At 41.1% G+C, this 25898-nt stretch overlaps 3 protein-coding genes across 5 annotated transcripts; all 3 read left to right on the top strand.

Moving 5' to 3' along the window:
- The first annotated feature begins 2102 nt into the window (after positions 1 to 2102).
- On the top strand, positions 2103 to 11068 carry LOC119020499 (polyunsaturated fatty acid lipoxygenase ALOX15B-like). The gene is made up of 14 exons (XM_037099850.1): positions 2103 to 2271; positions 2594 to 2792; positions 2942 to 3023; positions 4154 to 4276; positions 4394 to 4497; positions 4842 to 5008; positions 5164 to 5307; positions 5831 to 6034; positions 6228 to 6314; positions 6979 to 7148; positions 8100 to 8221; positions 8361 to 8461; positions 9475 to 9645; positions 9841 to 11068. Exons 1-14 carry the CDS (start codon positions 2128 to 2130, stop codon positions 10015 to 10017), a joined length of 1995 nt encoding a protein of 664 aa, XP_036955745.1. The 5' UTR covers positions 2103 to 2127; the 3' UTR covers positions 10018 to 11068.
- Positions 11069 to 12930: 1862 nt separating this feature from the next.
- On the top strand, positions 12931 to 16053 carry ccdc86 (coiled-coil domain containing 86). Its single transcript, XM_037099906.1, has 4 exons — positions 12931 to 13528; positions 14167 to 14296; positions 14385 to 14459; positions 15882 to 16053. The coding sequence occupies exons 1-4, from the start codon at positions 13032 to 13034 to the stop codon at positions 16029 to 16031; spliced, it is 852 nt and encodes a 283-aa protein (XP_036955801.1). The 5' UTR covers positions 12931 to 13031; the 3' UTR covers positions 16032 to 16053.
- Positions 16054 to 17263: 1210 nt separating this feature from the next.
- On the top strand, positions 17264 to 25128 carry LOC119020437. 3 transcript variants are annotated; one of them, XM_037099745.1, is made up of 15 exons: positions 17264 to 17576; positions 18229 to 18375; positions 18612 to 18698; positions 18790 to 18823; positions 18908 to 19023; positions 19136 to 19213; positions 19289 to 19348; positions 19569 to 19643; positions 19763 to 20241; positions 20325 to 20652; positions 20833 to 21634; positions 21720 to 21929; positions 22018 to 22341; positions 22599 to 22723; positions 22913 to 25128. In XM_037099745.1, the coding sequence occupies exons 1-15, from the start codon at positions 17352 to 17354 to the stop codon at positions 23975 to 23977; spliced, it is 4155 nt and encodes a 1384-aa protein (XP_036955640.1). In that variant the 5' UTR covers positions 17264 to 17351; the 3' UTR covers positions 23978 to 25128. The 3 variants fall into 3 exon arrangements, with proteins under 3 accessions (XP_036955640.1, XP_036955632.1, XP_036955625.1); XM_037099737.1 differs by having other exon boundaries at positions 18863 to 19023; XM_037099730.1 differs by having other exon boundaries at positions 18790 to 19023.
- The last annotated feature ends 770 nt before the right edge of the window (positions 25129 to 25898 follow it).

The following is a 25898-nucleotide window of genomic DNA, read 5'->3' as shown; positions in this document are numbered from 1 at the left end:
AGGGTTAAATCTATCATAGGGTCATCCACGAGGTAAAAACATTGCTCAGTTATTCTCAGGAAATGGCATTTCACACAGTGGAGCTTGTTGGAACAAGTTAGAATTGTGTCCATTAAAGTGTGAACAAATATTCTGTTGACAGTTTCGGTCTCTAACAGATATGGAGTGTGGCCAGTGACAGATTGTTGTCCATGAGAAAAAATTCAACGGGCATATTTGATGTGTCTTACCTCAGCTGTGGGTAAACTCAGTGGGGTGTGAATTTTAAAACAACGCAACTTCTGATGCCACCACTTCAAAGCAACATAACAGATAACAGATTCTTGCTTAAGTAAACAGATTGCTCAATTTTTCTCAAGAAAAATGACGCAAACAAACTGGAGCTTGTTTGAATGACTGAGGTTGGTGTTCAACAAAGCAATAACAATGATTTATCTGTTGGCAGTTATGTCCAAGTGGGAGTGGGACCAGTGACAGATTGCTCAATTTTTCTCAAGAAATGATGCAAACAAATTGGAACTCGTCTGTTGGCAGTTACATTTACATGCTTCCTGATTTGAGTCGATCGATTATAGAAAGCAGTTAGCAATTAATTCAACAGTTAACAACTAGTCGATTGATTGATTGGTCAATTAATCATTGCGGCCTCACAATATGTTTGAAATATTTTTCTGTTCTTTGAAGGCACAGTGGGGATGCGCGCGCAAACACACACACACACACACACTTACATACAGAATACACTGAAGAGTTTGAGTTCTAGTTACACATTACATTACTGAGCTGAAAACACAGTTGGCAGTTACATTCACATAACAGATAAGAGATAAATTTCCTTTCCATGGTGTTAACTTCAGCAATCTGCTCCAACTTGTATTTTTAAGTTACCTCAACCAAACAGGTGGCAGAAATATATGAACTGTGAGAATCAATTTGGGGAGGGGTTTCAATCTTTAGCTTGTCAATTATACATCTACTGCACAAATGTTGCTTCTTTGTCCCATAAAAACAGATTTTGGTGGACTGCCAAAAGGTAAAATAAGTGACAATTTGCGTAACCGGTAGCATTCATTTAACAGAACTTTACAGCTCATGCTCAAACACAACATGCTCACAGAACCCCGCATCTAATCATAGACTGTATATGAATTGAGGGAAATTTGTCTGATTGGGATGGGTAGCCTAATAGATGCATGTGCAAGAGCAGAAATGGTGCTAACATGTGAATTCATTGCTCAATTTTTCTTGAGAAATGTGGGGCAGAGATTGGCTCAGTCGATTGTGTTAAAGTGATGAAAACAATATTCTGTTTACAGGGGTGGTTACTAACAGATATGGAGTGTGATTAGTCAGATTGATTAAGTAGAATTTACCTGAAATTTTGTTCACGTAACTTCACCCAAAAAGGTCAAATAAAGTTAATGATGCTTCTATCTTTCCCATAAGAGGGAACATCAACGACATTCTGTCACGAACATTGAGTCACAACATTGGACACACCTACCAAACGTTACAAATATAAAATAGATATCAGTGGTGGTTCATTTAATCAGAAGAGCTGTTCATCCAAGGAACTCATCAACAAAGAGAGGTAAGAGAGGTGCTTTATGAAAGAGTTTCAGACCTTCATAGATATAGAGTATCTGTCAAATTCGCAAAAGATTCTGACACAGTTTCAATGTTTTTCCAGTGGTCTGAAGGCAGACAGAGAGGTGCTATTGTCATATTATCATTATTACATAAAAAAACATTCAGACATTGCTGCAAGTGTAATCAAACATGCAATCAATATACAGATGCTTGTGTGAAGTTTGCAAATATGTTACAAATATGTATCATGAACCATGTGCATTATCCTCTTTGTTGTGGAGCAGCAGGTGTGGTTTCAGTCTGCAGATAGTCTGAATTAGGGCTTATCTTTTACTATTACAAGTGCTGCACTGCTCTGGCAAACATGTTTCTACTCAGTTCTTGAAAAGTTGCTAATAAGCTAATGGTTGTTATATCAGTATTTTATATAAGATTTTTTGCATTCAGGTTCCTGTAACGACAGTCAACCTAATCGGTGCTGAGAATTATTATCATCATCCTCTCCCCATCAGGATTCTTCTGCTTTCCAGAGTGAAAATGGTGGATTATAAAGTGACCATATTCACTGGAGATCACCTCTATGCCACCACTTCTGACAGTGTCTACATTAAGCTGGTGGGCACAGATGGGGAGAGCGATCACACATGGGCCAAAGCATCTTTATCCTCCCTAACAGGAACAGTAAGTCTCAAATATCCATCTAAAAACTGTATAAGTCCTTTCCTCATGAGATCATACAAAGCCACCTTTAACACCAATTTTAAAAAGCCGAGGTAAGCCCTCAGCAACTCAGATATGTGTTTCAACAAGGTATGTGCTGGAACACAACTCTCCAGTCCTAAAAAAAATCCCATTATAAGCTCGTATGCAAAGTTCCCTTCTACTTTTAGTAACTGTATGCAAGTTATTATGACATTACAGCTCCGTACTTGGTTATCAAATTAAAGTTATCTAAATTATCTTCACCTTGATGTTTCTCCAACATTTTCTGTCTTTGTTCCAGGAGTATGGTTTTACCCTGTCCTGCCCTGAATCCATTGGAAAGCTGGTCCTGATAAAGCTGAACAAACAGTCTTACTTATTTGAGGATGACTGGTTCCCTGCCAAGGTGGAAGTAAAATCCCCTGAGGGAGACATCTACACCTTTCCCATCTACCGCTGGATCACTGACAGCGAGGTGCATCACTTCAGAGAGGGAACAGGTTTGTGGAAATTGCTTGCCTGACACCTGCACTTCACCATAATGAGACATGCAAGAAAGAAGTTGTGAACGCTAGATTATAAGGAGGTTTAGAAAGAGCTATGCAAACATATCAACAAGTTGAAACTTTCTTGTGCTTCTCTCTTTCAGCTCTGAAAGTCTTTGAAGACAAGAATCCTCTCGGCAGGGACAGTCGGGAAAAAGAGCTGAAGCAGCGAGCAGAAGATTATTGGTGAGATCTCCGAGCTTACACATTTTAGATTTATACACCCCAAAACGAACATGTCTTGTTTGGAAACATATTCATGTTATCAATTGATGTGATCCCATTTAAATTGAATGGTGAATCTGTCTCTCTTCCCTTATTTCTAGCCTCCCTATTCCTTTATACATCTATACAGAGACATTAACACTGAAACATGCACAGTAACTGTGTCTTTCTTATATTAATTCACTGTGTTCATATCATTCATACTTTTTACACATGCACAGTTTGAAGGTTCACCATTTTAAACCATTCTCTGAGTTTTGCATTAGTGTGTAATGCAATGTCCCACAATTTTCAACTGAATTAACAGCAGTTACTGTTTTAAAGGAAGGAGAAGGTGTACGACAGGTCAACCTGCTGAAATCTCTGTGAAATGAGCTCTTGAGTCAAACAGTTAACAGTACCTCACCCTCACCATGGCAGCCTTTGAACTGGCAGGACATATGAGACAGATCCGCTAATGAGTGCAGTTTGAAGCACAGATATGGACACACATGTACAAACACATTCACATTGTGTTTTGCAGAATTATCTCTTTCACACGTTTCCAACCACTGTAAGTGTATTCTTTAAGCAAGGAAGTCCATTCAAATACTGTAATTACCTCATATCTAACACATCATGAGATTTGTATGTTTTCTGTCCCATTCAAAGTATTTGACTCTTCCCCAGTGTTTTAATTATTCAGTTTACGTCAGCTACATTTCTGTACAAATACAAGCTATCAGTTGAGATTATTTCCAACACATCAAATAATGACACTATAGGGTTTTGGCCAACTCGTCCTAAAATCCCAAAGGGTCAGTTTTTGATGAGCTGGGAGTGAGACTAAAAAATCAGCTTTTCTTACAAATAGCACCTTCAAAATATTCCACATCTTTCTTACGTTTTGTTATTTCATTAATCATCTCGTCGAGCATCAGCTTTTCAACAGCTGTAATTACTTCAGTGATTACCTTGTTAAATTGCATAAACGTGTTGAAAATTGTAATGTTGAATACATGAATATGTCAAGTATATTATGCTTGAATAATCTAAATTAAAACAGCAAATACAGTGGTATCTAACTGTTGGAAGCTTGTTTTTTTTCTCAGCTGGAAAGTGTATGCAGAGGGAATACCTCACTGCATGGACGTAGAAGAAGAATCTTCTCTGCCTCCAGAGGTCCTCTTCTCCTACACCAAGTCTACTGAGTTTAAGTTCACTGCAGCTGCAGGGTAAAGTCCTCAAATTCTATCAGATATCTATCTATATGACTATGTTCCTGTCCTGCCTGGTTATCTCAACTATTTGATGCAAAACAATAAAGTCACTATTTTTATTTTCTTATCCAGGCTGGCTGAGCTGAAACTGAAGAGGCTGGCTGATTGCAAGAAAAAGTGGACGGACATTGAGGGTATCAAAAGGGTGTTCTGTTGCAAAGAGACTGCCATCAAAGGTACTGTTCTATTATGGTAGTTAGATGGAATTGGTACTTGATACATAATATTATACATCCAGCTATATTTATTACGCTACCTCAAACCTTTTATAATTGGTTTTATTCCTGAGATAAACCATGACTTTTGACTGAATACTTTGCTCACTGAATGGAAAAACAAAATATGGAGGGCAATGTGTGTATATCTAAACATGCAGAAGTTTCCTAAATGTAGGCACATGAGTGAATGTGTGACGTAACATCTGTGACTCTGATTTCTCTGAAACACATGCATTTCACATGCAGTAGAAGCCAATAACAGGTATTGAGTGAGGTTGTACTGCAAATCCCTGTTTTTCCAGAATATGTACAGGAACATTGGAAGGAGGACGCATTTTTTGGCTACCAGTTTCTAAACGGAATCAACCCCATGTTGATCAGACGTTGCACCACCCTGCCCAATAACTTTCCTGTTACTGATGGCATGGTCTTCCTCCGTGGTCAGTCTAGTTTGAAAGAAGAAATGAAGGTGATTGTCTTGACTTTGACTGATCCTAGTATTAGAGTCACGTTTTGACACATATGTACAGCTGGAATTACACGTTGCACTTACATGTTCGCTTAGTATACATAATATCTGCACTGTATACATGTGGGCCAAGTCGTTACTTATTTTTCTGACAGAAAGGCAACATATTCCTGGTTGACTACAAACTTTTGGATGGAGTGAAAGCAAACATCATCAATGGGAAGAAGCAGTACTTGATGGCTCCGCTGGTGCTTTTGCACAAAACACCTGAAGATGAGCTGATGCCAGTTGCTATTCAGGTGAGATTAGCTCTCAAATATCACACCAGCTGGAATACCTACATGCCCAAGTCATAAAAATGTTTCTCCAGTGGTGATATCTAAGTTTGACAGGCTGACAGTAGGGACACATACAGAAGTCAATGAAAAAACGGCAGCACACAGTTCTCCAAAACTTAAACAATATATCAGGTGCACGGTCGTGATAAGAATCCAAAATAAACAAAACTCCAGCTACAGATAAATAGTCTTCTTAATTACTGTGGGCAAAAAATAAATGTGTTTCAACCAGAAGCCATCATGGAACCGATGATGGTTTGACTTGTTTTTGTGTTTGTTTTTCAAACACGAGTCAAGTCAGTTGTATATACCTGACACACAACTATTGCTGAAAATATGAATTGGGAACAAAGAATAATCTGCACAGCAGAACAGATCTGCAGTAAAGAGTCAAACATACAAAAAGTATTTGTTTATTATTAACCAGTCCTTGTGATGGGTCAAAAGGACTGATTGAACCTCATCCTCCTTCCTTCTCCTGCAGCTGAAGCAGACTCCAGCAGACGACAACCCCATCTTCTTTCCTACTGATTCTGAGTATGACTGGTTGATGGCCAAGATCTTTGTGAGAAGTGCAGATTTCAACATGCATCAACTCAATGCTCACCTGCTGCGCACTCACCTGCTGCCTGAAGTGTTCACAGTGTCACTGCTGCGCAACTTACCCATGGTGCATCCTCTGTACAAGGTAACTGTGAGGGAGAATACTGAACTCACTGTAGTTTAAGTGTATTCAACCTGCTGGTTTTGGGAACTTAAAAGTGAATGAACCAAAATGTTTTAGTTTGTATATTTTTACAATTATTTCACATAGAAGCATCAAGATGCCAGACTTTATTAGGAAGTAATAGTGTAACTTAAATGTTCCTCTTCTCCCTCAGCTCCTCATACCTCACACTCGCTACACTCTGCACATCAACCACATGGCTCGAAATCGTCTGATATCTGAGAGCGGAGTTTTCACACAGGTACAAAATAACCAACATGCCCAGTAGACTATTACTTAAGCGCTTCTTTTCTTTCATACCGCATTAGGGTTGAACAAATACCATCATTTTCAAACCGAGTATGAGTATTTTCATTTGTGCACTTGCTGATACTGAGTACCGATTCCAATATACTGGTATAAAGGTTACAGATGCACTGAATTACAGGACATGATTTATTTTCCTCTCTGCTTGTTAGAGCAAATGATAATAGATTAAATAAAAATAAAGATAAATAATCAAAATTTCCTGTGTCAACAAAAAGCCTCTACATTGGCACTTAATCTGTGATGTTGTTATTCTATGCTTTTATTCTATGTGAGGTGAGCATGGGTGCCTTGAAAGGCGCCATCAAGTAAAATGTATTATTATGATTATTATGATTATGATTATGATTATGATTATTATTATTATTATTATTATTATTATTATCAGTATTATTATTATTGTGTTCCCATTTGATATCATATTTGACAAATTAAACAATGAAACGTATTACACATTTAACACTTAATATCTCAATTAAACTATTGCACAGTTTCCACATTTGAATCAGTGATATATACTGAAGAAGACTTGTAGTTGTACCAACGTCAGCATGTAACATTACATTCTAACATTTTAACATATTTGACTGTTTTCCTAGATTGCAGCGTCTGGTGGAGAGGGTATGATCGAAATCCTGAGGAGATTCACGTCCTCCATGACCTACAGCTCCCTCTGTATACCAGATGACATTGAGGAGCGTGGACTGAAGTCTGTGCCGAACTTCTACTACAGGGATGATGGACTCAGGCTGTGGAAATCCATCCACAGGTACAGTAGGCAGTTTCCACCATGCATTTTGTTTATAGCTGATATTTTTTGCAAAATAAAAATGACGTGATTTTACTTTTTAATATTACTATACAATTAATAACAAAATGTCTATGTATGCATTTATTTACCAAATGGGCTTAAAGGGGAGGATACAAAAAAGTCACACTGTGTTGTGTGGATGTAAGTGAATTGAACTAATTACTTCTCTGTATGGCCAATTTATTTCATGTTAGTGCACCATACACAGACTCTCTTTTCATACAGATGTTTTTAATGTCATCTGCATAGAATAAAATATTCTTTTTAACCATCATTTCACCTGTGTTTCCTTTAAAGCTGGGAATGGTAAGACTGTAAAACAGCAAAATCAAGCCTTATTTTGATAGTATACAACGAAAAAGTCTTACATCTCTCTTCAGACCCACTCCTCCAAAACGCAGGAAGGCACACTGCCTGACTACAGACAGGATGAATACCCCATGGTGTTCACTGGCAATCATGTTAACACCAGCAAAATAACTGTCACGAATGTACCTCAGGCTAGGCTCCCCAGCTTGATAGTTAATGCGGGGCTATGTGGGCTAATGCTAACATGAGCTTCCAAAGGAGGCTGTGGCTGCCGCTGCAGCTCAGGGGCTGCATGCTTTATGCTAACGTTAGCCACTACAGGAGTGTGTTGCCCCTCTTTCATTAGGCTCAGGGGATGTGTGCTTTTTGGTCCTCATTTAGTGACTGAACAACTGCCGCTGCTCACTATACTGGGAGTCTGTCCTGGCGTTAGAGAGGTACCAGCATGTTGTCACAGTCAAAGTTCTGTTTTGCCGTTACTGTAGTAAGTCATAATATGTTTGTCTCAGTTTGCAGAGTGTCTTAACACTGCTGTGTTTATAAATAATGTACAATTCAACTAGGAATGTGTTTTACAGAATTTATCCACATTTCTCAAAGGTTTGTGCAGGGAGTGCTCGGCTACTACTACCAGAATGATGCTGAGGTCAAGCAAGACTCCGAACTGCAGAAGTGGATTTCGGACATTTTTGTTCATGGATTCCTCTCCAAGGAAAGCACAGGTGGGCTATAGAGAAAAACTCAACCATAATAATGCTCATTAATGTACCATTTCGTTATAATTATGCAAGCATAAATCAAACTTTAATATAGTCACCTAGATGTCTTTAAACAGTGGAATTTATTCTTTATAATTCTCAGGAATTCCTCAGAGCTTCACCTCTGTGGCTGAGATGGTAAAGTTCGTCACCATGGTGATCTTCACCTGCTCAGCACAGCACGCAGCTGTCAACTCTGGACAGGTCAATTTTCTTAATACTGGTTTAATGCTATTTTTGTGGATTTTGTGGGTTTACGGGTTTATGCTCCAACCTTCCCTCACTCGTGAACAAGACCCCAAGATACTTAAACTCCTCCACTTGAAGCAGGAGCTCTCCCCCAACCAGGAGGGAGCAAGCCATCTTTTTCCGGTCAAGAACGATGGACTCGGAATTGGAGGTGCTGATTCTCATCCCAGCCGCTTCACACTCGGCTGCACACCGCCCCAGGACATGCTGGAAGTCCTGGTTCGAAGGAGCCAACAAGACCACATTATCTGCAAAAAGCAGAGATGAGATCCAGTGGCTCCCAAATCAGAGCCCCTCCGGCCCATGGCTGTGCCTAGAAATTCTGTCCATAAAGATAATGAACAGAACCGGTGACAAAGGGCAGCCCTGCCGGAGTCCAACATGCACTGTGAACAGGTCTGACTTAACTGCCGGCAATGCCAACGAAGCTCCTGCTCCGTTTGTACCAGGACCGTACAGCCCTTAATAGAGTACTCCCGTATTGACACCCTTATGCTTGAACATGGTGTTTGTTATGGACAAACTGTGACTAGCACAGAAGTCCAACAACAAAACACCATTCAGGTTCAGGTTCCTCCCAATCACACCCCTCTTGGTAACACTGTCGCTGCCCACGTGAGCGTTGAAGCCCCCAAGTAGAACAACAGAGTCCCAGATTGGAGCACTCTCCAGTACCCCTCCCATGGCCTCCAAGAAGGCCGGGTACTCTACACTGCTGTTCAGCCCTTAAGCCGAAACAACAGTGAGAGACCTATCCCTCTCGTTCACCTGGGAAAACTCCAAAACATGGTGGCTGAGCTGGGGAGCTAAAAGCAAGCCCACATCAGCTCACCCCCTCTCATTTTAGATTAATGGAAAGCTAATATAAGAGCTAATATAATATCATATAACACACGAGAGGAAGAGTTAAAAACCCAAAGGTCCACTATGGCCTCTTTAATCAGTAATCTGTCGATCATTCATTGCAGTATGACTATGCTGGCTGGATGCCCAACGCCCCCAGCTCACTGCAACTTCCTCCACCAACCAAAAAGGGGACAACAAGTGAGGCCACGATGCTGGAGACATTCCCTGATGTCAACACAACAGCTAATGGAATGGCCACCACGTGGCTACTCAGCCAGCAGTCCTCTGACTTTGTAAGTGCTTCATGAACAATTCAAGTTGTGTAAAGTACTGTAGACCAATATAGCATTACAGCCAAAATACTACCTTTGAGCCAACGCAAGAAACCCTGCTTACTTGTTATAACTTTACATTATGTTGCCTATAGTCTATGTTAAACATTGAAATGTTCTAAAAATAAATAAATAATGTGTGATTAATCTCATCAGGTCCGTCTTGGCGACTATCCAGAGGAGCATTTCACTGAGGAGACTCCCCGCAAGCTGATAAACAAGCTTAATGGAAGGCTTAAAGTGCTAAAAACACGCATCAAAGTCAGAGAGATTCTGAAAGTCCCATACACATACTTGAAACCAGATATGGTTGAAAATAGTGTGGCCATCTGAGTATCAGATGATGTGAGCTCCTCAGCAGTGGGCAAAAGTCAGGTTCACATTAACAAAAATGAGAAAGGATCTGCATGTTAGCATGTGTACGCTTATCTTTTTATCTTTTCATACAGCCTACTTGATTTAACTGTGGTGAAAATGTACTCTTTTATATCCTAAATCCATACTAGAAAATGTATGTTGTTAGTGAACATACAGGGCATCTAATCAAACTATATTACTGGGGGAATGATGTTATTTTACACACTTATTGTAACGCTGTAGAAGTAAACTGTGCCTCATGACTTATCGTCATGATGAAGTTTAAATAATTTTAGGGACCTACGCTTTGCTAAATTTACTTTATGTTGTTTTATGTATCTGTGTGTTAAAAATCTGTATCTGTGTGTTACTGAAAGGAAGATAAAAACTCTGAGTGCACCGTGTCTGTTTCAACTCATGTGAGTTGGCACACAGAACATAGTTTGTTTTATATAGTAGAATGGAGGTTCTTGTCACCAGAGAACAAGATCTTGTCTCCATGGTCCTGTGCTCCAACACCTGTCTGCAAAAGTCAGGTTCACATTAACAAAAATGAGAAAGGATCTGCATTCTTCTGTTTTTAACTGATAACTATACTTCTGCACATGTACGCTGATGTTTTTCTCTTTTCATTCAGCCTACTTGATTTAACTGCAGTGAAAATGTACTCTTTTATATCCTAAATCCATATTAGAAAACGTATGTTGTTAGTGAACATACAGGGCATCTAATCAAACTATATTACTGGGGGAATGATGTTATTTTACACACTTATTGTAACGCTGTAGAAGTTAACTGTGCCTCTTGACTTATCGTCATGATGAAGTTTAAATCATTTTAGGGGCCTATGCCTTGCTAAATTTACTTTATGTTATTTCATGTATCTGTGTGTCAAAAAAGGCCAATACTGAAAGAAGACAAAAACTCTGATCTTGTCTCTATCGTTCTGTGCTCCAACACCTGTATGGCCTTGGTCACTAAGATGTTTTCCTCTCACTCTATTCTGCATTTAATAAAGAATGATATAACACCCATCTTCAGTGTTTCTCCTCTCTGAAAAAGAAGAAAGCCCCTCACAATTACAAATGTAAAACAAGTTTTTGACGTTACAAACACGTGTTCTAAATTCTGTTGCGCTTCCTACATTTGGATGGCGTTCAGTCCTGCCATGTACAGTACATCTCAAGCCACATTTAGAATTGGATCATGAATAAAATAACCACAAACTACCTCGGTATGAACCCAAATCAAAAAATGTCTTTGTGATCTGACTGCGATAAATGGATCAAAAGGACGCAAAAATAACAGCATCATCATTTTGCCTTGTAAAAAGCCTGAATTCATGTTTCATGAGGTCTACTGGCAGGACAACAAGAAAACAACTTTTAAAATTCTTGTTCACTGAATGGAGTTCAGATCGTTCAGAGTTATGCTGTGCTGAGACGTGTTTCCAAAACTTACCAGATAGTCTTACTTTCTCGCTCTTTACTCTTCATGGCAGCTCCTTATTTTCATTCTTGTAATCCACCCTGAATGAACAAGTTGCCCCGAGCTGCAGGTCAACACATCATAATCTGACTCATAACTGAATTTACATGTATTCAGTAATTCTGTATTGATAGGATTTTTTTTTCCTAACTCTAATTTGATGTTTGTTTGTTTTTTTCATCTTCTGTCTGATGTGTATCTCTGATGTTACTCAGTGAATGGTATATTCACTCTTTTAGCTTAATGTGGTGTTTGTATGAATTAACTTTAGGGTCAGACAAAGACAGGAGCAACTGGACATTGTGAGCAATGTAGGGAAGCAGAAACAGTGGAGCACATCCTGATGATGTGTAGGAAATATGTAGAGGAATGGAGAAACCGACACCAAGCAGTGGCTGAAGTATCGGTGGAGCAACTGGTGCAGCTGCACCGGGGCCCAGATGCCGTCAGGGGACCATGAAGGAAGAAAAAAATTTTTTTGAAAAAATAAACAGCAGACCAGAATTGCCACAGGCCCGTTTTGGTGAATGAAAAAGCTGGGGGCGGGTCTGTAAGGTAACACTGAGTTGCTGGTATAGGAGGAGGAAATTATCATTTTAATGCCTGTCAGCCATGATGAGTCGCGATGAAATGACGTCAGTTGTTTCTCCTTTCAGCAAGAAAAAAAGCAAATGATGAAAGTTGACAAGATCATGTTTAGGGTTACCTCTCTGCTGTGTCAGCAGCTGAGCATTGTGGGCTGTGCCGATGCATGTGTCATTCCCTGGGCCGGGAGAGTTGTCATAGTTACCAAGGCAAGGCGCAGCAGAAAAAATAATAAAATTAAATTAAATAAAACAAAACAAAGACGGCCGTCCATTGGCAAATTATTGATCGGCCCACCAGGAAACATCCTGGTACTCCCATTGACCAGTCCACCCCTGCAATAGCAAATCTCTTGAGTGGTTGTTCTTGTGTGCAGTGCGCACGAGTGTGTGCTTGTGTTCAGGGCAGGCGTGGGGGGGGGCACAAAAAAAATATTTGCACCGGGACCTATCATCATGATGTTGTGCTACTGACACCAAGGACAAGGGTCAGGGATCTGCTTGGATATGGGGATACACTGGAGGGAAGCAAAGCAATCTTTTTGAAAACAACTAGGATTATCAAAAAGAGTATAGAACAACTAAAGATGCAGAGATGAAGTGAGCCACAGGGAGGCAGTGATGGCACTCAAATGATGGCAACTGTCATAAAGAAGAAGAATTGAGGGAGAGAAGAAGAATGAGGAGAAGAGGAATAGAAGAAGAAGAAGAAGTAGAAGAAGAAGAAGAAGAAGAAAGTTAGTGCAGAATGGAGGATGCAGTTCTCCCTCCTGACCACTGCGTGGCGGTGATGCGCTTCAATGTTCTTCACCATCCGCCACAGAGGCGGAAGTACTTCAACGTACACAACGCTGGTGCTGGTCACACGTGGGTACGCAGGCTTGTCAGAGTAATGTGGTAAGTTCAGTTTATCAAAACATGTCGAAGAGGCAGAGAGCTATGTCAGAAGAAAACACCGCTTCTGAAGTGGGACATGAGGAGGAGGAGGTCCAGGAACCGCCGCCTGAGACCAGACGGACCCGCAGCGGCCGCAAAGTGCGCACTCCTGCCGCACTGCTAGACTCCGAAGCCCCGGTGAGGACTCCCACCCGGAGAACAAGGAGGTCTGTCCTCCAGGAGCTGCCGGCAGTGGAGGAGAAAAACACGGAGGTGGTCGAGCGGAGACCCGAGAGTCTACCCGAGGAGGAGCTCAGCATTGCCGCTGAACCGGAGCCGCACACCGAGGCTGCAGCGGACACACACACAGCCGAAGATAGACATCTGCCCGAGCCAGCACCGGCAGAAACAGCGCCCACAAGTACCGCGACCATCCCCAAGAAGAAGCCTCGTTTGGGGTCAAGTGGAAACCAGAGCCCGGTGATCCCGCTGGGAAAACCCAAATCTGGGAGGGTGTGGAAGAACCGCAACAAACAGAGGTGAGGAAGACTTATAGTATTTACTCAAGTAACGTTACTCTGCTGGAGGTACTTTTACTCAGCTTCAGGCCTGATTTTTAGAAAATGGGGATATATACAAAACTTTATTTTACATATTCAGGACGAGAGGAGTCATGCTATGCGGGGTCGAGGTGAACTTAAATTTTAGAATCAGACCAGATGTATTTGCAACAATCCAAATCTGTCATGTTGAAGTTATCAATGGATTAGATATAACATCATTTTGAATAATAATTTTAGATATTCTTAATTTCTCTCTAGAGGGGAAATTCAAGTAGACAGAAATAATTGCAGACGAACAGAGAGATAGGGCTTCAACAATAAGTGTCATTGTCGATTCATCTGTTGGTTATTAATGGATAAATCAATCAGTTGTTTGGTTTATAAAATCTCAGAAAATGGTGCAAAATGTCGACTGGTGGCATCTTTTAATGTATTGTGTTGTCCACAACCAAAAGTTACTCAATTTACTGCCATAGCGGACTAAATAAACAGGAAAATATTCATATTTAAGAAGCAAGTAATTTAATGAGTTTCACGATTGCCAATTAATTTGTTTATGAGTCTGGAGTTCTCTATTTTTTTTTCTATTCTCTGTATGTGATTTTGTGTTTTAGGTTCTCTGCAGTGGTGAGAGATAAGCAGCTATGCTCTTCTTGGGAAAAGAAGATGGCAGCCAAGCGGGAGAAGGAACTGCTGAAACAGTATTCTTTGCAGCTTAAAGAAGAGAAAGCCAAACAGAAAGAGGTGAGCTGAAGCCGTGAGATAATTTAACCTTTATACTGTCAAGTATGTGCACCTTTTCACATGCATTTTGTATTTCCTGGCTTTATAGGATAAGAGGAAGAGAAGAGAAGAAAACTTGAAACGGCGCGCAGAGAACGAGCGCAAAGCGGAGATTGTGCAAGTGGTATGTCAACTGTTTCTGACTAGCTTCTGACACCCTAATGCCACACCACACACCATTTACAATTCTGTAGATGCAGTCCGCAAAATATAACAGAGCACACTGTATAATAAACCACTGGAGTGTTAAAATGAGCTTTTAACAGTGCATACAAGAAGTGAAAGTAAATTGCTTCACAGAAGCTTTTTTTTTTTTTACAAGTTCGATTGAATAAAAAAAGAACTGGAAAAACAACTAATACGAACTAATACTTCCTCATACTGTCTACCTCTGCCAGGCATATTTCATGTTGTAAACATACTGGAAAATATTATCAAACTTTTTCCTAAAACTGCAACTAGGCATGCACAAGTCTTTAAATCACGCACAGATGGGCTGCAGCTTCACAGTGCAACACCACCTGTCTTTTGTAAATGATACAATTAATGTCCCTTAACAGATGATTGGCCCTGAAGTTTGCTTTAATGGCCAAAATAAAGACATTGTGCAGTCAGTGCTGAGTTAAGAGATTTAAGTATAATATATTAAAGTACCTGTTGTCAGTGGCTTCTGTGCTCATCAACAACTCTCAACAGAGATGTCTCACTCCTCAGCAATTTTTGTATCAGTTCAGAAAAACATGTACAACTCAGAATTTTATTGATTTAATATTTACACACACAATATTACAACATACAATACCCATATTTACATGCTAATTTTGGCATAAAAGTGCTAATATAGATCATCATCCATGCCTTTTTTATTAGTATTGAATATATTCAAGGTTGAGAATTTGAGTCTGAAGCATAGAATGGAACATGAGTCTCTAAAAAAACATTAATAAAATCTTTACAAAGAGCCAATATTCAACTTGAGTAAGCACATTTTTAAAATCCCGCACAATAATTAACATTAATTGCACAAAAAGTAGAACACTAATAATTGGTTTTACTTGATTTATTTTAATGTATGTTGCATGTATTTGCCACATTTTTACTATATAGAAATACACATTTTTAATATTAATATGATTCAGTCATACCATATGGCCCTAGTTTACCAAGGTAGTGTTAGCTGAAATATGTTCTCTAACTGTTTAGAGTATGATTAAAGCAACATTATGTCACGTTTTAGCCTTAAATAACAGCTTCAAAATCATGTTGATGGTATAGCATCTTGTGACAGAGTGAATGATGTCTCCATCTCTATCACTTGTTTCTGCATTAAATTCAGGGAGCCAAATTGCACAAAACACAGACACAGTTCTACGTAATGTTGCTCCAAAGTTACAATGAAAGTTGTAAGCTGCTTCATAATTTGATTTGTACAACAAACGCAAAGGCAGTCAAGTGAAAAGAGAGCTGTTAATTAACACTGGCACAAAGTCTTTTTCTTTGGTGATTTGAGCTTTGTTTATATTCTCTTCTCTCTTTTGTACCACAGATCAAGAACACGGCAAAGATCAAGAGGATGAAGAAGAAACAACTGAGGAAAATCGAGAAGCGAGACACACTGGCCCTGCTGCAGAAGTCACAGAAGCAGACTGTGAAAGCCAAAGGGCCAAAAAGTAATAAGCTTGACCCTGTGACATAATAAAAAATGCATTTGTTCAGTTTTTTGTGTACACGTCTTATATTTGGATGTCTGGAATACAACAAGCATGTGTCTGACAGAAATACAGAAATATCACAAATAATAGTTTTTTTGGCAATGGAAGATCCTGTGTGTCTGTGAAGCATCACATGTGACCAACACTGTTTCACTGGCAGGGTTCTAAAATGTATTTAAATAAAAACATTTTAATTGTTGTTAAAATCATCACACCAATGGTCTGCTGGGAAAGCTGCATGAAGGATAAAAAAGGCTCAATGAAAGAATGCTGAGTATGTGCTTTTCCATGTCACATAAAGACATGGATGCACTTCAGAGTGACATTACCTTCGTCTTAAGTTTATTCTTAAAGTATGAGTGAAGTTGTGAAATTAAAGTGAGAATAGCTTTCATTCATATTTGGAAATATTTTCATTTTGACCTGTTGGGGTTTAATTTTAAATTGTTGTGTTTTTAAGGTTAGGAGTTTACTTGAATTCAAATATAATCCTCAAAAAATGTTTGATTTACAATATAATCTGTTTTGTCATTAACACAATACTTTAAGGGGTAAGGGCCATTTTTTTTCTCTAATGATTGTTTTAATGAAGTACATAATGTAAGAGTTTTAGTCCCCACAAACTAAAAGGTTGTTGTGATTCTTGCTACAGAAAATACTGTTTTTCTGCAGTTCACAAGATAAACAAGGTCCTTTTATGGCATACAACAGCTCAGAATATTTTCTTTGGACGTTCACTCGCAATTTGTTTATTCGGCGAAACACTACATTCCTGACAGGTGAATGTCACTCTCATTTCAATACAGTTGAGACTTTCAACTACTGACTGCTCCCGTTGTTTGAAACATTGGTTAGTCCAGTATCATCTGAAATTCTGCCTGTCTCTTCATCACATCGACTTCATTGGGTCTTTACTCTTACTCTGACATTGAACTGCTTTTATAGATGGAAACATTCTGTGGTAGAGAATTATGTGCTTTCACCAACCCTCAGACCTTTTTATGACAACAGCATATCATACTAAGTGGAGGAAGACTGAACCATGCCAAGGTCCAGGAAGGACGTACTTAGAAATCTGAGCTACTTAAACTGGTGTGACAGTTTAAGTAGCTCAATAGCTCAATATTCTTTACTTTTTACTTTGAAGACATACTACAGCTTAAAAGTCTTAAAATGTACTTTTTCTTGCCTGGCAATAGAAGGCAAAAAGGTTACTGTCAGAAGTGGGATTCGAACCCACGCCTCCAGGGGAGACTGCGACCTGAACGCCAGCAGCCGGCAGCGTGGCCGTCCAACATTTCGCAATGTTGGAGGATGACGGCCAATCAAATCCGCGGCTCCAACATTCCCCCACCAATCGTCTTCGCCCAGCTCCAACATTTGACCAATCACGACGGAGAAATGTTGGACGGAGCCGAGCGAAATCCGAGCGAAGCCGAGGGAAGCCGAGAAGATTTGCGGTAACGGCCGTCGTTTTTGAAACGGAGTTTGAGGCGACTAACGAGAAAAGTTGGACAGCAAGTGAAATGGCGAGTATTTACACATTTATCACACTGCTGTACACATTAAAACTTTATATAGACAAGTAATTACACCTGCTGTGTTAAATTATATATCTGACAGTTTGCTTTTTGTCGCGTTTGCTGACACTCATGTTACGATGAATGAATGTTAGCTTGGCTAGCTTGAATTTGCCTCTTAAGCCAATTCATAAGACTCACTCTAGTGTTTTTCATATGATAAACGCTCGTTTTCATCGCTGGAGATATACTTTAATTGTGTCCATTAAGTGTTCCATGTATCCCTTACACAGTCAAAGTCGTAAGTTGTTTGTCACAGGAAGTTCACTGTCAGGATGGGGGTGGTAGTGGAATCCTGAACTCACTGTGTCGTGCGATTTATAACGCTTCTGAGAAGCTGACTCGTTAAAACTTCATTCTGTTTTAATAAGATTATTCAAACTGTAAAGGCATTAACTTTCTAATTCATGATATTTCCCGCAACATACTATAAGAATACATATTTTTTGATATAAATCAGTTTAATTCTACAGCTGATTTACAAACACAGATGCAATCAAAGCCTAGCTGGCTTTGGTTGTCATGTCCTAGCTGTCATGTTCCAGTATTCACGTTGTTTTCATTCATTTAAAAAAATGTTCATGCATTTATGTCACCAAAGGCAACATCTTCCAAGTCCCACAAGGCGATGGCGGACTCAGAGTGGATGTCCCGCCTGAGGAAGTTTGCCAGCAGTGGCGTCTGGCCTGCAGGTGAGGGAAACAGGCCAGCTCCCAGGCAGAAGAAATGGTTTGCCCTCTATCAGATGGTAAGAGTATATTCAGTATATTCACTGTATACAGTATTTTGTAATCATTGTTATTTACTCTCACAATACATTTAACTTATTATAATTTGTATAAAATGCACTAAAGGCCATGTTCCTATGAGTTAATAAACATGTCATGAACACATAGTTTGTATTAGATCTGTGTAATTACACAAATGAAAATCAGTGATTTAATCTGTGGTTGATTCAATCAAATGTACAAATGTTATTTTTAGATCGAGAGATGTCCAATGCAGAGACCAGGACAGAGGTCTTTGTTTGGGCAAGAGAGGCAGTGTGTGTGTCATTTTCACACGCAGAGGGTAACACTGGTCAATTCAATACTCAAGTTTAGTGTGTGTAATAGTACACAAGCTAATTTGTGATTTTATATACTTTTATATACATGTCCAGGGCTCTGTGGGGCCACAGAGTGCAGCAGCAGCAGGTTACGTCCAGGGCTCTGTAGGCCCACAGAGTGCAGCAGCAGCAGGTTCCGTCCCGGGCTCTGTAGGCCCACAGAGTGCAGCAGCATCAGGTTCCGTCCAGGGCTCTGTAGGCCCACAGAGTGCAGCAGCAGGCCAGCAGAGTGCAGCCGTGGGACAAGTGACAGCCGGCCATAAACAGAGATTGTTAAATTTGTCAATGGTATTTGTGACACTCATAACTTGACGATGAATATTTGACATTTTCTTCAGTGAATGATAGTTAGACAACAAGGTCCTGTCATGACACCATCCTTTGCTTTATTTCCTTTCAGTTTACCAAGCCGAGATTTGGTGGCGCTCATGTTGCTGCTGCAAAGCCAAATCTGAGCAGAGCCAGAAAAGCAACAGAGGTAAATGGAGATCACATTGGAACTGTTCAAATTTAAGTTCGTTTGTACAAGTTACTTGGATTGAATTCTTTACAGACCCAAGTCGTCAGCCCCACTGAATCATGCACCAGCTCCCCAGCCAGCATTGCTGTCTCAGTAAGTCACGATATAACTCAGTTTCAGACAGTTAAAGTGTATGTATTTCTGTCCATATTTTTCTCAAGATTATTAAGAGTATTAAAAAAGACACACTCAAATCAGAAATGACACCTGAAAGCTAAATAATAGTGTTTCATGTAGAGCAGCTATATGAAATAACAACGCAATTTTTATGTTGTTAATAATATGAATTTGAATCTTTTCCCTGCCTTTACAGTCTCCAGACATTGTGACAGATGCTCCAGGTCCAGTGCCTGTCCTCAGCACCACAGCAGTGTGTGCCACCGTCACAGTAAGTAATATAACATTTAATATCATTCTGTGTAGAGCATAATCAGTCTTCTACAAGTACTAAGTGTGTTTATGCATTGTGTTTTTGTTTTTTGTTGTTTTGTTTTTTTTATCACTAAGGCTGCGCAACCCAGGACAGAGACATCACTTCAGCTGCCCCGTTTGTGGTCAGAGGGTTTGCCACCTGCAGACCACAAATGGATTGAAAAATATGTTTTGAAGATGGGGCCCAGGGGAAAACTAGAGCTTCAAGACAACTTGAAGCTCTGGTACTATCCACCACAGCCAAGTCCCCTCTACCACCAGGCTCCTGCTCCAGACCGGTTTTTCGCCCACCCACTTCTTGTTTGGATGCCCTACAAACTGTGGAAGGTGAGGGTGGTCTGTCCCAACCCTGCCTGTGGACGCCACCAACTCACAGGAGCAGGACTGCACAAGAGGGCACGTCGGGTTCTGGATGTGGACAGGATCTACAACATGGTGACAGAGACTCTAACCTGCACCAAGTGTAGAGCCAACCACGTGTCTTGGAGTCAGACTGTCCTGAAACAACTGGACTTGGCACACAGGTCGGAATTTCGGGTCATCCTAACACAAAAGTGAGTAACATCTCCTGTCTTTCTTGCATTGTCAAACAGAGTTATGTTAAACACTTTTACTGATACATCTGTCTGTGGCCAAGGTTTGCTTGTGATATCCGGGTGATCCGACTTCTGCGGGAGAGAGGCCTGGGGAACAGCCCTACACGGGTTTTGAAGCAGCTCAGGGAGAACCACACAGAGGAATGGCTTCACCGTGTGGCACGGTACACCACAGAGTGTGTGGACTTCCTCCAGCGGCCCGGACTGTTGCCCATGGCGTTCCCTGAGCCTCCAGAGCCTGCTGTGGTGCCGAGCTGTAAGTGGCTCCTCTCCGTTTACAGCCAGGATATTCTGACGAGGCTGGAGGACATCAAGGCCAGAATCACTTCCATCTATGGCAACATACTAAAGATGGATTCCACTAAGAAGGTTAAACAATCTTTTTTGCTTCAGAAAATTGGCTACATATTGATACTATATATATATATATATATATATATATATATATATATATATATATATATATATATATATATAAAACATACATGCCTGTTTTTCAGTATTTCTGAATCATGTTGACAGAGACCCTATACATTTTGTGTGCTTCAGATCACCAAGAAGCTTGCCGGGACTGCCAAGGGCACAGCACTCTGGCTCACCTCAGTGGGAAATGAGTATGGTCAGATACTGATGAGTGTGCTGACTGCTCAGGAGGGAACTGGCCTGGACATGATGGCGGCGGATCTGGTCAAGCGGTACCAGCGGGCAGGTGTGGACCCCCCTGTCATCCTGTATGTGGACTGTGGCTGCTGTGCTGAGGCGGTGGAGACCAAGTTGAAGGTCAGATTCAGTGGGTGGCCAGACCTGACAGTAAGGCTGGATATCTGGCACTTCATGCGCCGACTTGCCCTGGGATGCACAACAGATGCTCATCAGCTGTACCCAGTTTTCATGTCGCGCCTATCATCATGCTTGTTTGAGTGGGATGCAGCTGATTTAGCTCTGTTGCGTGAAGCAAAAAAACAGCAGCTTCAGTCTCAGGGCCGGCCTTGTCTCACCGATGGGGACATCAGCAGACACCTGTCCAGGGAGGAGCTGGCTCTCCACTGCCGGAGGAGGACCCGTGGTGAGGAGACCACCACTAAGCTGCTGGAGGAGCTGCTGCAGGGGCTGATGGGTGATAGCGGGAACGACTCCCTTGGAGTTCCGCTGTTTGACAGGGAGAGGATGCAGCACATCTGGCATGTCCAGAAAAAGCACATCAAGTGCATCCAGGATCTGCCAGGTGTTGCTTTGTACACCAAAACAGGGGAACTCACAAAGGGAGGTTTGCGGCTACCGACGTACAGATGTGCCAGAGGCTCGACATCTTTGGAGTCCTTTCATCTCCATCTGAACCGCTTCATACCAGGTTTGTGTCTTTCAGACATGTGTCTTTCATGTGCTGTGTAATCCAAGAGTATTTCATAATTTAATATTTGATAATGTCCTTCTAGGGACCAGTGCCAACAGCCTGAATTTTCAGGCATACCTGCTGGAGGGACTCCATAGGTGGAACCAGGACCGCGGTAGTGCTGCGCTATCTACTACACCATCACCTTTACGCAGCTACTCGGGTGACCTGCTTCACTGCGTAAACAAAAACTTCGAGACGCTGTTTGGCAAGAAGGTGGCACCAGAGTTCTGTCCACCCTCACGTTACACTGGTAAGCATTTGTGAACACTGGTATTCAACTCGGTTTTAAAATCCTTTATTAACACTGTAAAATATCCACTTTACTTCAATTATTTCAGGAGAGCTCATAGGGCTTCAGTATCTGTTCCGGCAGACTGGTCAGGCACTGCAGGACATGCACCCTGACTCAGAGGAGACTGCTGAGTTGATTGAACAGCACGAGGATGATGTGGAAACAGATGAGGGCTTCGCTGACATCCCAGACGACCCCACAGTGGCGGACCTGGAGGTCCCTGCAGCGTCTCTCACTCCTGCTCCCTCATCCAGTCTGGTGTCCACCGTCTCCACCCTGGTGATCACCACATCTGGCATGGCTCCTGGCACATCCACCCTGAGCGTGGGCACATCCTCAGCGGTTTTCGGCTCATCCACCATAGATACTGGTATGGATGAACTATTCAAAATACTAGTGAAATTGCAAGTGCAATGACAAAACTGCACTAAAATGATGTAGCGCAGAGATGCCTGGCCTACAAATCATGTTCCACAGATGTAAGAGAACATGTTCATTTGGTACAGACCCCAAAAAATGTTGCATCATCATAATTCCAATAGTTTTTTGCAGTGAAAATTAAAACTGTGATGCTGTAATATCAATACAAAATAATCTTGTTGTGATTTTTCTTAACATTTCCTGCAGCCCTGCCTCCTGGAACATCAGTCCTGGCTATTCGCACATCTTCCATGGCCTCTGGTGCATCCATCATGCCCTCTACTTCATCTGCTGAGGCTGGAGTGGATATGCAGGCTGAAGATGAAGATATGGTAAGTGTGTGTGTGTGTGTGTGTGTGTGTGTGTGTGTGTGTTCACTTTTAATTATTTAGGTGTATAGATATGAGCCCAACTCTTACATATACACACTTAAACATTGTATAGATGCACACAGTCTAGATGATATTTATTTTAAATAAACTGTGAAGGTAGTAAGGTTTGTTGTTTTATTATTTTCACAGGCTGTTGATGACCAAAATATTCCTGGATACCAGCACGTGGACAGACTGGCTGAGTATCTGGTGAAGCTGCGGGAGCAGACGTCTCTCTATCTCACCAACCAGCAGACCAGTGCCATTATAGCGCTGTGGGAGAAGCTGGACGAAGGTGACAAGCAGCGGGTGATTTATGCAGCACGACACCAGGGGAGACTTTTGAGTGGACGGTTCAGGACACCGAAGAAGCCCTCACAAACTCCTGGTGTGGAGAGCACCACCCGTTGCATGTTAGGTGCAAGTAGTGCTCCTGCTCAGTGGCCAAACTGTTGTCGGTTGGTGGAGAACATTTTTATTAGACTCTGTGATCTCCACCAAGGCCCAGTGAGGAAAGGCAAGGGGGCTGACTCAAGGTGGTCCTTAATTCTGAGAGACTACCACAAAATCAGGCAGCTTGTTGTTGGCAACTCTCTGGTGATGCAGGGATCAGAGATTCAGCTGGTGGAGGTGAATCAGAACACCCTCATCCAGTGGCACAACAGCAGGCAGAAGAGGCAGGAGCTCTCTGTGCTGCTTCAGGGTACTGTGTTGCCTCCAGCCCTTCCTGAGTCTGAGGAGCCTCTTCAGGAAGCGAGAGCTCTCCCTGCTGAGCCCAGGTCAGCTCGACACGAGCACCAGTACCACCTGCCGGAGAGCACAGCAGGTCAGGCACAACAGAGGCCGACAGCCTCTAGTCACCCCATCATGCCAAAGGCACCAGTGAAGAGGCTTGTGCTTGTCATGCCCCCAGCACCTCAGATCGCCACGGCAACAGGACAAATTCTTCCTCATTTTGTCACAGTGGCCCTTCCTGCACCGGTTCAGGGCACCAACCCTCAAATAACTGAGCCCAACACCACAGCGGAGTCTGGACCTCCACCAAAGAGGCCCTACAGGAGAACAGTGGAGGCAAACACCTGTAAAAGGTGTGGCCAGTTCCGCACTGCTGAGACTGGACACAGCCAGTACCGTGGCAGAGTGTATTGCCCTGCGTTTGATACACTCACCAAACAGCAGTGGTTGGAGGAAATGAGGAAGAAATTCTCAAAATAACTTGTAATATATTGTAAATAAATAATCCTTGTAAATAATAGTTAAATTGTAAATAGTTTGAAATATTCTTTGTTTAAGTATTAATATATTATCCTGTTTACTGTGAATAGTTGTATGATAACTCAATATTTCTACATTTGATAGAAAAGAAAAGTTATATCCATTGTAAATAGATAATGGTAATTGACAATTGTATTGTATGTAAAGTTTAGTTTAGTTGTTACTAAGCTAGTTGTTATTAGTTGTTTAGTTGTATTGTAAACTTTGGTTTAGTTTTGGTTGTTACTTAAATGTTGTTTATTGAAGTATGGCTACTGTGGTGTGAAAAAATCTAATTTTCTATATTTTGATTCTGTTGTAATTAAATCTTTCCAAAGTTTCTGTTTCTTCTCTCCATGAACAAACAAAGCTGGTGTACACCAAATGTACAAGTGGATGTTTTTAATGATGACAACGACAACATTCAACAACAGTAACAGTTTACAATTTAATTAACTTGACAACTCTTGAAAAAACAGCATGTTATTTCATTTCATTTATACAGGAAAAGATTAAAAGTTACAGGCAACAGTTAAGTTGTTACAGTTTTGTTACAGTGTTGTGCAGCACATCAACAGCATGTTCATTTTTCTCTATGAAAACAGAGAGAAAGAAACATGCTCAGAAAAGGCTTTTTTTTTTACTGATAAATGATGGAGGTGGTCTCTTGTAAACATGCGCAGGAATTTCAGAATGACAGTCAGCAATGGAAAGATCTGCCATCCAAGTGATGAGCCTTTGTCAGTGGGCAGTGTCACTATTTATAAAAAGATGCCAAATGATCCTCATTTAAGTGAGGAAGCATTTATTAATTATTGCCTAAATATTTACAACCTAAGGAAGGAAATGGAGGCCCCGTCAGCGCCCAAGCTAGGGAATACCCCTATCGCCGGTGGTTATGTCCAAATAAGGCAATGTGCGTCAAGGAGCGACAGTTCGTCGGTTCGAATCCAGGCCGCGGTGTGTCAAAAACACTTGAACGCATCAAAAGTTTCCAAATTGCGTTCAGGCGGCTAGAAATGCTTTATAAATGTGCAAGATGGCCAATGTTTTCCTTCTTTCCTCCTTTTCTCCCTTTTTTCCTCTTTTTCTCCCTTTTTCCTCTTCCCCCTTTCCTCCCCCTTCTTCCCCCTCTTTGACGGACGAGTGTTCCCCAGCTTGAACGCAGCGCCTTAGACCGCTCGGCCATCCTGACTTAGTACTGGTAGTTTCACACTGCCAAATGACAGCAAAGGGGAGGGGCTCTGGGGGCAGAGCATGTGCTCCCAGATAAGAACACACTGTTATTGCTCGTGACTGTCTGTAGTCATGTACATGTGCCTCTCTGTGCTATTGAAAGCAATAGCCTTAAATGGCAGAGTTATTAAGACTTCTGTTGTAAGTTCTAAGTTTTGCACATACCAAGGAGTCCTAAATGAAACCTGAACCTTGAGACATTTCTCACAACTTAGCACTTTATCTCACAGTCTGCTGGAGTTATTAGGTTAACTATATTCAGCTGCTGTTAATGTATGGCTGGCAGTTTTCTCATGTATTTAAATGAGTAACAAAAAATGACCTAAAAATGGCTCCAACAACCGGTATGACTGTGTGTGAATGAATGGAACCTGGAACCCTGTAAGAGCGCTTTGAGTGTCTAGAAAAGCGCCATACAAATCCATTATTATTATTAAAGTTTTTATGCTACACAGTACACAGAATAAATGTCGCCTTGACAGGTTTGTTGTCAAACAGACAACCCCAGAGGCAGATATGGTATGTTAAAAAATAAGATTTTTTAAAAAATTTTTTACCTGCCGGTTAAGGTTAATAAGGGTAAGTCCAGTGAATACCAGTATTTTATGGCCAAAAAAATGTTGTGATTGATAGATGAACACATAAA

The sequence above is a fragment of the Acanthopagrus latus genome, chromosome 1 (assembly GCF_904848185.1).
Source record: "Acanthopagrus latus isolate v.2019 chromosome 1, fAcaLat1.1, whole genome shotgun sequence".
NCBI classification, from domain to species: domain Eukaryota; kingdom Metazoa; phylum Chordata; class Actinopteri; order Spariformes; family Sparidae; genus Acanthopagrus; species Acanthopagrus latus.
The sequence above is the reverse complement of the archived record's forward strand: the minus strand, read 5'-3'. Positions and strand labels throughout refer to the sequence as shown.

What these genes read in the sequence shown, in the direction of transcription:
- LOC119020499 (XM_037099850.1), top strand. Translation starts at nt 2,128, where the DNA reads ATGGTGGATTATAAAGTGACCATATTCACTGGAGATCACCTCTATGCC. An exon ending in TCACTTCAGAGAGGGAACAG is followed by an intron (nt 2,793 to 2,941) that starts GTTTGTGGAAAT and finishes TCTCTCTTTCAG; the next exon opens with CTCTGAAAGTCTTTGAAGAC. An exon ending in AAGTTCACTGCAGCTGCAGG is followed by an intron (nt 4,277 to 4,393) that starts GTAAAGTCCTCA and finishes TTTCTTATCCAG; the next exon opens with GCTGGCTGAGCTGAAACTGA.
- ccdc86 (XM_037099906.1), top strand. Translation starts at nt 13,032, where the DNA reads ATGTCGAAGAGGCAGAGAGCTATGTCAGAAGAAAACACCGCTTCTGAA. An exon ending in AGAAAGCCAAACAGAAAGAG is followed by an intron (nt 14,297 to 14,384) that starts GTGAGCTGAAGC and finishes CTGGCTTTATAG; the next exon opens with GATAAGAGGAAGAGAAGAGA. An exon ending in AAGCGGAGATTGTGCAAGTG is followed by an intron (nt 14,460 to 15,881) that starts GTATGTCAACTG and finishes TTTGTACCACAG; the next exon opens with ATCAAGAACACGGCAAAGAT.
- LOC119020437 (XM_037099730.1), top strand. Translation starts at nt 17,352, where the DNA reads ATGTTGGAGGATGACGGCCAATCAAATCCGCGGCTCCAACATTCCCCC. An exon ending in CAGTGTGTGCCACCGTCACA is followed by an intron (nt 19,644 to 19,762) that starts GTAAGTAATATA and finishes TTTATCACTAAG; the next exon opens with GCTGCGCAACCCAGGACAGA. An exon ending in AGATGGATTCCACTAAGAAG is followed by an intron (nt 20,653 to 20,832) that starts GTTAAACAATCT and finishes TGTGTGCTTCAG; the next exon opens with ATCACCAAGAAGCTTGCCGG.